This window comes from Xyrauchen texanus, chromosome 4 (genome assembly GCF_025860055.1).
Source record: "Xyrauchen texanus isolate HMW12.3.18 chromosome 4, RBS_HiC_50CHRs, whole genome shotgun sequence".
NCBI classification, from domain to species: domain Eukaryota; kingdom Metazoa; phylum Chordata; class Actinopteri; order Cypriniformes; family Catostomidae; genus Xyrauchen; species Xyrauchen texanus.
This window is the reverse complement of record NC_068279.1, coordinates 43,553,614-43,564,805: the sequence shown is the minus strand read 5'-3', so window position 1 is coordinate 43,564,805 and position 11,192 is coordinate 43,553,614. Positions and strand designations below refer to the sequence as shown.

The following is an 11,192-nucleotide window of genomic DNA, read 5'->3' as shown; positions in this document are numbered from 1 at the left end:
TAACCGCTTGTCTGAGGCGTAAAGTCCAATCGTAGCCTTGCCAGTCAAGACACACAGATTCATGATTTTTTTTTTTATTATTGTTATTAATATTAATAATATTTTTTAATGAATGACGAATTCAAAAATGATCACTGGTAAATGTAGTAATATAAAATAATAATAATAATAAAAAAAAAAAAAAAACGCTGGCTGGCAGCAGGCCAACTTAGTCGCCAGGCCAGCGGGAATTGTCCCGGTGCTCCCGATTGCCAGTCCGGGCCTGGCAAGTGCTACAGAAAGTGTGGGGTGAAAGGTCACCTGAGTATCTGGACAAACTGACAGCTGGAATAACAAAGATCTGCAAAGATGTCACTGTTGCACATGGAGGATTTTTTTACTCTTTTAAGTAGTTTAAGAAGTTCTGAACTTTTCTTTCAAATTGTAATTGTAATTTTTAATGTTATTAATGTCCTGACTAAACATAGTGCCACTCTGAATGCCACTTTGGTGAATAAAAGTACCAATTTCTTACATAAGAGCAAAATCACTACATTATTCCAAACTTGGACATCAGTGTATATATATATATATATATATATATATATATATATATATGCTACTACAATTAAAATGATTTTGTTGTTGTTATTGTGAGGCCAGTTAAAATATTGGCTGGACAAATCTAGAAACACTAAAATCAGCACTTTAGCACTTTACAGGTAGGTTTTATTTGTTAACATTAAATAAATACATTTGTTAACATGAACTAACTTTTAATGCACTTACTACTTCTAAACATTTACCGATTCTTCTGATTCTGCCCCACAGACTGACCTTGAAACTGTCAACATTGCCCCCCTAAACATACAAGTGTCCCACAAGATTGTATCATTAGGCCCTGCCTAATGCATTAACATATGTTAATAAATCAATCTTGTTGTAAAGTGTTAACCAAAATGTGTATGTTTCTGTACAGTTGTTTTTTGTGCACTGTGGTTTGGTTTTGTGTTAATAAGGTCTACCTACTACACATAAATCAGTTATACAAAATGTTTCAGCCCAAATGCAGAATTATCTATTGCACTTTAGAAGCATGTCCATTGGTATCATCAAATTTGTGCTGTTCTTTCCATCGCCTGTATTTGGCTTGAGTTTTCCGGCAGGCAAAGCGTGCAATGTCTACCATGAAGATCCATGACAGGGAGTAAATAGCCACCCCACCTACTTTCATGATTAGTGATGGCTTTGGAGAGGTTAATTCACAGTACAGCATTCTGCTCCCAACACAGATCCTCACCGAGGCAAACAGAACAATGAAGAGCAGGTCCACCACATCTCCAGCTAAACTGTCATAGAGGCCCATACGCTTCAGAAACCAGCGGGCCTGCAAGAGCGGGTTGGTAATCTCACTGCCGAAGAGAACTGCACAGGTCTCGATGCCTGATTCGCCCAATCCCAGAGCAAGCAGGATCCCAAGGATGCTCATGGTGTGGTGGGCCAGCATCACTGGACCCTCCGTGCGGAAGTACACACACCAAGCCATGTCAAAGAGGAAGTATCCCAGGCTGAGGACCAGAGCCAGGATCTGGAGAGATGTGTTTTCAGTACCTGGCAACAAGAGCAGTCCGAAGTCAGAGCCAATGAAATCCTGAAGGGTTTATTCACCCTTTTTTTCAATAAAGGACTATATTTGCCCCTTGTAAATAATTTTACATTTATGAGGGCATAGCTTTTATGATATGAGATTTTGTCCATTTATGTCAAATATTTAAACTGAATTATTAATTTAAAATATCTCTACAGTGTATATACCTACAGTGTAAATTGACCAATCATATACCTATAACTAAATAGACCTTGAATAGAATATTATGAAATATATCGAAGCTAAATATGGGTTTTTCAGCCCTTTCAGCCCAGTGAATTTCAAGAAGGTAGAATACCATTAAAACATTTTCAAACTCAAATTATTTAATTTGACTACTAACAATATCTGACAGTGTATGTACATGCATTACAGAAAATGAATATCATTTTTGTTTATTTAAAAAAAAAGATATCTGAAATTCATGGAAAATCCCACAACAGTGTGATGGAAATTACATTTTTAACAGTTTTTAAATAAAATAGCTTTCCATCCTAAATACACAGAATTAAATGAAGTCTTTGCATATTTTGGCAAAATTAGAACTTGATTGGAAACGATTGAAAAAAGAATATACAGTATGTTAACACACAGTATATACAGTATACAGCCGTGCTCCACCAAATATTTGATTATATCTTTTCATGTGACAACACTGAAGAAATGACACTTTGCTGCAATGTAAAATGGTGAGTTTACAGCTTGTATAACAGTGTCATACAAGTGTCACACAGTGTTGTATAACTCAACACACAGCCATTAATGTCTAAACCGCTGGGAACAAAAGTGAGTACACCCCTAAGTGAAAATGTCTAAATTGGGCCCTAAGTGTCAATATTTTGTGTGGCCACCATTATTTTGCAGCACTGCTTTAACCCTCTTGGTCATGGAGTTCACCAGAGCTTCACAGGTTGCCACTGGAGTCCTCTTCCACTCCTCCATGACGACATCACGGAGCTGGCGGATGTTAGAGACCTTGTGCTGCTCCACCTTCCGTTTGAAGATGCCCCACAGATGCTCAATAGGGTTTAGGTCTGGAGACATGCTTAGCCAGTCCATCACCTTCACCCTCAGCTTCTTTAGCAAGGCAGTGGTCGTCTTGGAGGTGTGTTTGGGGTCGTTATCATGCTGGAATACTGCCCTGCGGCCCAGAAGGGAGGGGATCGTGCTCTGCTTCAGAATGTCACAGTACATGTTGGCATTCGTGGTTCCCTCAATGAACTGTAGCTCCCCAGTGCCGGCAGCACTCATGCAGCCCCAAACCATGACACTCCCACCACCATGCTTGACTGTAGGCAAGACATACTTGTCTTTGTACTCCTCACCTGGTTTCCGCCACAGACGCTTGACACCATCTGAACCAAATAAGTTTATCTTGGTCTCATCAGACCACAGGACATGGTTCCAGTAATCCATGTCCTTAGTCTGCTTGTCTTCAGCAAACTGTTTGCGGGCTTTCTTGTGCATCATCTTTAGAAGAATCTCCCTTAAGGGACGACAGCCATGCAGACCATTTTGATGCCATGTGCGGCGTATGGTCTGAGCACTGACAGGCTGACCCCCACCCCTTCAACCTCTGGTGCAATGCTGGCAGCACTCATACGTCTATTTCCCAAAGACAACCTCTAGATATGACGCTGAGCACGTGCACTCAACTTCTTTGATCGACCATGGTGAGGCCTGTTCTGAGTGGAACCTGTCCTGTTAAACCACTGTATGGTCTTGGCCACCATGCTGCAGCTCAGTGTCAGGATCTTGGCAATCTTCTTATAGCCTAGGCCATCTTTATGTAGAGCAACAATTCTTTTTTTCAGATCCTCAGAGAGTTCTTTGCCATGAGGTGCCATGTTGAACTTCCAGTGACCAGTATGAGGGAGTGTGAACACCAAATTGAACACACCTGCTCCCCATTCACACCTGAGACCTTGTAACACTAACAAGTCACGTGACACCGGAGAGGAAAAATGGCTAATTGGGCCAAATTTTGACGTTTTCACTTAGGGGTGTACTCACTTTTGTTGCCAGCGGTTTAGACATTAATGGCTGTGTGTTGAGTTATTTTGAGGGGACAGCAAATTTACACTGTTATACAAGCTGTACACTCACTACTTTACATTGTAGCAAAGTGTCATTTCTTCAGTGTTGTCACATGAAAAGGTATAATCAAATATTTACAAAAATGTGAGGGGTGTACTCACTTTTGTGAGATACTGTATATGGTCTGTGTTGGTGCAAAGGAAAACACTAGCTCATCTGAAAGATTGCTGGACATAGGATTCAGAAGACCGTGGTTCAAGCTCAATAAACCATGCAAGCTGACACGTGGGACGAAAGTCTCACAGAAGCCCCAGAAATTATGTGTTTGCTTTAGAAAATATGCTTTTAATTTGGCTTTTGTTTTTAAAACACTATCGGTTTAGTATAAGGATGTCTGTTAACCTCTCATTGATCTATTTGGAGACTATTGGTTAGGTTTAGGTTAAAATTCCAGGTTAGGGAGGTACGTTTTAATCATGAAAACATCCATTCAACTTAAAACCTCTTCTGACAGCATTATCATTTCAATTGCTTTTGGTGCCCCACGCTAGACATTTCACTGGGAAACTTCAGCCAACCATGTTATACAGCATGGTCACGTAAATTTTGTGAGCTCAGACTGAGATTTTTGGTGCTTATCCTTGTAGAACGAATGGGTGGTTGCCAATGCATTGCTATGGGGCTGATAAGGTACTGTATTCTGAATGGTGTTTACTATGGTATTCTTGATGGTTACTTACTACAGCCCAAGTCACAAGAATTATTCTGGTACCCAGATGTGCCTCGGGTCCCACCTTCATTGTATGTTTATGTGATTTTTCAACCATTTTTATGTCTACCAGGCTTAATTCTAAAGTCTAATCACTTTTTACACAATTTAAGATATCATTCATTATCATAGTATTTTATCTTACATGTGAGACGAGCTACACAAAGATGTTTAAGACTTGGAATTGTCGAAAAACCCCTAACCCACATTTTAAGCAATAGTAATAGTGATGCTTTCCATCAATAATTCGTAATGCTTAATAAATAACTAAAAATCAGGAAGGAAGGCGAACTCACCTGGGTGTGTGAACGGCCATGGCCCAGCAATGAACCCAATATAGGCAGTCACACATACAATCAGGATGCCATGGAGCAGAGTTACCAGTCTGCAGTTCCACTCCTTATCTCTCTCACTATTTAAATGACACAGCAACAAGTACAGAAAGAGCCAGCCAATCAGGCTGCAACTCATCTCCACAATGAATAAGGGCATCTCTACACTGGAAAGTCAAAATATATAGAAATGTTAATAAGACACATTATCTGTGCAGTGCCAGTATTGCTGCCTGCATACAACCAATAGGCTTGCGGATGAATGTATCAACAATTTTGACGTGTGATGATTTGGCAATGATTTAGACGTAACTTCTTCAGACATATTACTAATGACTATCATCTCAATTGTGTGAGTTAATTGCTCATATGTATTTTGTAGAGATTCCATTAACAAACCTTAAATAAAGTTCATCACGTATATGAACTGAAACATCCTTCAAGCTCAACGCTGCTTGCTAACTCCATGAAAATAATTCCAGGCTTCACCTCATCTCTCATTCTGGCATTGCAGCATTGTCAAGTCATCCAGTTGCAAGTGACATCCCCAGACATGCACTCAGCAATGTTCTCCTACAGAAAACTCCTTTCTGCCCAAAAGTGGCCTGACACAGTAGACACAATCACAGCCTAACAATGCTTCTGATCGCTCACTTCCTCTTCTCTATGCGGCTTCAAGCAGCTTAAGCCTCTTATGAGATTAGACTCTTTACTCCCAATATGCCCCATCGCAGCTAAATTCCTAACAACATGGAGCCATTCGTCTGCCCATTCTATGGTATATAGTAGGAAGATTTGTGCTCTTCTAAACTTCCAACAGTTTAATTTAATTCAAGCTCTACCGTAGTAAGGAAGGAAGTTGGTAATGGATCAAGTAGGAAAGTATAGCGCAATGTCATTGATTGTATCAGTTACTGGGTGAGCCTTACAGGCATGGCATAGGATTACTGTGATAGTGTACTAACAAATGAGATTGAGATGTGCTTCTGCTAATAGTGCAACGCATACAGGCAAATCCAATGCACAATCAGGGGCGTAGCAATCATTTAAAAGTGCACTTAAAGTACAGTATTTATATATGTAATGGGATCAGGATGGGCAAGGAGGAGGCGGGAACCCGCAGGACAGTCAACATAACTTTAATGACGTAACTGAACTTAAAACATTGTAAAACAAGCATAAACACACACAGCGCGGCCACATGTGTCTCTCTCTCTCTCCAGAACTGGCATCTACAGCTCCCCTTTATCTCTCTCTCCAGCTGATTAGTTGACTCAACACCGGCCAAGCACCCTCATGGCCCGGCCACGCCCTCCTCCTCGTCACACTCCTCCCCTGCCCGGTTCAGGCCAAAGCGCCATCCAGACTGGCCTACTATCTCCTGCCCATCTCTGGAGGGGAGGCGCTGCCCTACCAGCCAATCCGGCAGCCGATGGTCCACCCCGCCTCCTGGGAACCTGGTGATATACGAGGGGTGGGAGAGGGGAGAGAGGATAGGGAAAGTGCGAGCAGGAGAAACAGAGACAGAGAGAGAGGAGAGAGAGAGAGAGAAAAACTTGCTCGCCAGTCTCCATCCACTCCTCCGACCTCTGGGGGACGACAGCCGCTCCTCCCCGGCAGGGCGGCAGTGAGTCCTCCAACCCCTGGCAGATGGAACGGCTCCTCCCGTACCTTGTGGATGGCAGCAGTTCCTCCTACTCACGGCGGATGGCCGGCATGACTCTTCTGTCACCCAGCAGACCGCCACAGCTCCGCCCCTGGCCGATGGCAGCAGCGATGACTACATGACAGCGCATCCCTCCTTCTTCCCAGGTTTCAGCACCAATATAATGGGTTCACGATTGGCAAGGAGGAGGCTGGAACAGGGAGGACAGTCAACAGAACTTTAATGATGTAAGTGAACTTAAAACAACATAAAACAAACACACGACCACGTGTGTCACTCTCTCTCCCGAACTGGCATCTCCGGCTCCCCTTTATCACTCTCTCGGCCTGGCCACGCCCTCCTACTTGTCACAATATATTACACTATTTATGAATATACAAGTATTATATAAGTATTATAAACTTTATAGTATTTATATAGTATATAGTAAGCATTTGTAGTTTTTTAAAGATTCAAGTATTGCAAATTAAATGCAAAATGAGTTCAGAGCCATTTAATGATTCAGTGAGCATTTCTGGTGATGTCACCTGGTGATGTCTTGTGCGAAATGAGTTAGTCACTGAATCAATGATAAAAAGAAAATTTTAATCCTTTAAAATGTTTATGTCTACAGATGCTGTAATGCTGCCAATCATGAACGATATGCTGATAACTGGTTTATGTGTTTCTCATCTCTAGACTATTAATTTAGATCAACATCAATGCCGATAAAAAACATGGATAAATGATAAGTTTAAAGCATCTTTGTCGAAATGAACAGAACCGTGTTGACTAGATTGTCTGTCTGACTGACTGCCTATTACGCAAGGGTTGTTTCGGCTAATGAATCTCACCTGTGATTGGCTTATTCAGTCCAAAGTAACAAAACACAAAGAAAACTGTATACAAATACACCATTTGGACTCGATATGGGTTTAGCTTGGAAAAGTGTGGGGGACCGAATTACCTTTTTTAAAGAGTGCAGGGGACATGTACCCCACATCCACCCTGGCTGCTACACCCTTGATGCACATAACTATTCCAACATAAACAACATTCTTGATTATTGTCAGAATTGTACATAACATTTCATGCATAATGAAGTCTTTTCTTCTTTTAATTGAAAGAATTTTGTTTTTGTTTTTGTTCGCTCCTTGACAAGTGTATAGTCTCACACTGTAAAAAGCATCCCTTTGCCCTTGAAGTGTGTCCTGGGAATGGGGGACACAGACAGGTATCTGAGTCCCAGCATTAATCCACATGCAGCTCAGCTATAATCTGACACTGAGGAAGATTATTAACTGCCAGCAGGACCTGGGGGAAATAATCAGTTTATTCATGCAACAGATGTTTATTTTGTTAACTGCAGCATTATCAGTCTTAATTCATCAGTATTCTTTCAACCTTTGGTTCAGCCAAGAAAATTAGTTGATGAACATGGCAATACAGTAATCATACAAGTCATTGAGCAATGTTATTATTGACTTCACTAATAAAATGTATGCTACAATATAGAGGTAATATCAATAGTGGATTTTGCCAATATGATAACTAAGGTGGTGGAAAAGGCAGATAATAGATTAATCGGCCGATAGTTCTGAAATAGATTAATTGAAGAATGTTAAAAAATGTCATAGTCTTTCCTTACTGTGAAGTGCACAAATAGAGAGGCTACAAGAGTCCAAAATGAGTAAAATCCGAGATGTATGTTTGTTGCTCAACCAAAATCCCAATAATAACCGGAAAAGGAATAATAATAAGATTTGGTGCATAACGTTGGATTTTTAATTATAAACAATCTCGAAAAACAATGGGGTATTTATGTGCTTCCAGCTCACATAAACAAACAAGCAAGGGCGTAGCCAGGAAATTACTTTTGGGTAGGCCTCAATAAAAATGGATAGTGCAAGTTTTTGCCCAGATTTTTCTCTCCAAATTTTCCTTTGCAACCAGTTTTTTCACAACTCTACTTGATGACCAGTAGAGGACAGCCTTGCTCTTTTCTTTCAAATCTACCCATCATGAAATAGAACATGTCTGACAAATAGATGAAGCTGAATTAAACATTGTGCATGCTAATTTTAATGTGTCTTGCTGTTATGAGTAACAGTGACAGAATGTCAGTTCTATCATCCCGTTACAACACAATCATGTTGTTTTATGTGCATATTCTACTGCACACTTATTGACAATGTATTAGTGTTTCCTTTTCTGACATTGTGTGTCTATTGTGTCTTATAGGCTATGGATTGCCAAATTAAATTGACCATGTGAGTAAGTATAACACTATTAATTATTAGCTATGGACACCTTAAAAATAAGCCAAGTAGTTTGTTTATAAGCAAAGAGGGGCTATTCAGCACTAATTCAATTTTCCACCGCTGCTATTTTGCTACAACACTTTATAGAACATTTTATAATATTTAAGAGCAGTGTATTCTGTAAGATTGAATGACTGTGCAAATATGCCTATTGTAGGCCGTGGTCTCAATAAAAGATACCGTGTAAATTGTGGTTTGAAAAAAAAAAAATCCCCTCGGGTCTGCCGAGAACAGTCAGTGCAGGACAGCTCACTTCAGCAGATGGACTCTGTAAAACACTTTCTGCACTTCTGAACTAAAGTGTGCCAAAGAAAACACAACTGGACAAAGAGCCGGCTGACCAGGCATGTGTAATTCAATTTTCTTTGGTTTGCTTCTAAACATATCCATTACAGTGAATATTTCCAAGAAGCCAGAAACAGACATTGAATTGCATATCTTTATTTGTATTTTTATTGTATTTTTTTGGCCAAAAAATGTAGACAATTATATAAAAAATGCAAGCATCAAACCACAGGTACAACTTACAACCAACAAGAAACATGGCATTACTTTGTTTGTGAGCACTCTACAATGATAATGATAGTTTCAGCTAATAAAACATATTTTATCTCACATGGACAGGTAAGGAAAGGTCTACAGGCCAGTGTAATATGCAGTGGTTAAACAGTGTTCTGACAATAGTCTTAAATGGCAAGCACTAATCTTTAGAAAACATAAAGACCGATGAACTGCAATTTTAACAATGCAACTCTTGCAAACAAAAAAGTGCCTGTGTTTTACTGTTACATCTATTAATGCAAAGGCTTTTTAAGAGAACGTGACTTTTAAACAACAAAAAAGCAAACACAAAAATGCAAAAACGTTCAGCCATAATGAAAAACTTTACGATTTGTCCAAGCATGGTTTTAGGGGCTGGTAATAATAGTCATTAGTATGTACTGTATAGCATGTGCATCACGTCCTCCTGACTCCTTACTGCACAAATTCAACATCATGTCAGTGAAACAGTATTAACTATGTACATTAAAATAAGTAATGCCTGGTGTCTCACAAATGCACTTTTCCAAACCTAAAAATGAAACGGTATCTCACAAAAAAACATTTTAAGGAGCAAAACGTTTTCAGGCTAAAACATAATTCTTCTCTTTATGAAACGTACAAATATTCATGGCATTTTATTGAAATAACACTTTCCCCTTCAACAAATACATAGACATGCGCAGAACATACAAGAGGCAATGCAAAGATTTCAGTGTAACTATCATTGAGGTGAAATGAAGACACATTTCCTCAGGCACTGCAGTTGAGGCAGAAATAGAGGGAGCTGCAATATCCCACAGCAGTCAAAACACAAAGAGCTACAATTTCCTTCCCTACGACTATTTACAAACAGTACAAGAGTTCTGCAGTAGTTTGATGAAGTTGGACCATGTATCATTTTGGTATTTATTTGGACAGGGGTTCTTATTGTGAAGGGCTGTGGGTTTATGATATGATATGGGTATATTGATGTTATTCTCAGTGTCTCTTAGGTAATGTTTTCACTTAAATTACAACATCTAACATTTAAATTAGCACTGAACTTTGCTTGACTTTTTGGTCCTTTGTGATTACTGGAATATTACAATATAAGAAGAATGGTTCTGTACTTATGTCATATGTTTCAGAAATGTGACTAATAATCCAACTGATTTTAATAAACCAAATATTGTTCTTCTTACGTTTCTGGGCTGTTATGAATGAACAGAAACTAAAATATTTGCTGAACAGAGTTTAAAAGCACACAAAGGTCACAAGTAGGATCGGTAACTAAATATATTTATATTATATACATTTCTGATGTCTAAAAAGGGCATTGTGACATTGGGTCTCATTCATGAAACAAGCGGAATGAATTTCTATGCGAACCGTTCTTAAAACTGTTCTTACGTAAACTGACGCTTTCAATTGGATGAAACAATTTACGTAAGAATGGTTTCACGAACAATTTACACAGGAGTTTGTTCCGCTTGTGTTTCATGAATGAGGTCAAATGGCTTGAACTGGTCAACATTTGAAGAAAAGCAGACGTTGGAGAATCAGTAGAAAATGGACACCGATCTTCCTTAATGGATCAGCTTGCTTAAGTCCCATTTACCCAAATGTAAAACAGAAGTACAGTCCACTTTATCCAGAAAAGATGGCTGCAGCACAAGAAGTCCTCCAGGTCGTAAGACTTGATTGTTGGGCCAGCAGGGAGGCACAAAATAGGGTCTTTAATTGCTGATAAGCCTCCGGTTTATGAGCTTAGAGTAATGTTCTTTACCCCAGGAAAGAGTTGTAAAAAATAACATTAGTTCAGGTGAAATAAAGACCACAAACAAACCCCAAGGTAATCTCATTCTAATAATTGCTGATGTGTAATTTTTCACTATCTACTAACTATTGTGGCACTATCAAAACATTCCTCTGTTTGAGC

General features: G+C 39.5%; 2 protein-coding genes across 3 annotated transcripts in view; both read right to left on the bottom strand.

The window, feature by feature from the left end:
• Positions 1-643: 643 nt before the first annotated feature.
• LOC127643154 (TLC domain-containing protein 5) lies at positions 644-5,387 on the bottom strand. The gene is made up of 3 exons (XM_052125746.1): positions 5,165-5,387; positions 4,730-4,932; positions 644-1,590 (listed from the first exon to the last, which is right to left on the bottom strand). Exons 2-3 carry the CDS (start codon positions 4,923-4,925, stop codon positions 1,058-1,060), a joined length of 729 nt encoding a protein of 242 aa, XP_051981706.1. The 5' UTR covers positions 4,926-4,932; positions 5,165-5,387; the 3' UTR covers positions 644-1,057.
• A 3,780-nt stretch (positions 5,388-9,167) lies between these two features.
• Positions 9,168-11,192, bottom strand: part of LOC127641942 (cell surface glycoprotein MUC18-like) — a 66,106-nt gene continuing 64,081 nt past the window's right edge. For both annotated transcript variants that reach the window (XM_052124715.1, XM_052124722.1), the window contains exon 16: positions 9,168-11,033. In XM_052124715.1, the coding sequence (XP_051980675.1) occupies positions 11,013-11,033 (21 nt within the window). In that variant the 3' untranslated portion in view covers positions 9,168-11,012. The remainder of the gene's footprint in view (positions 11,034-11,192) is intronic.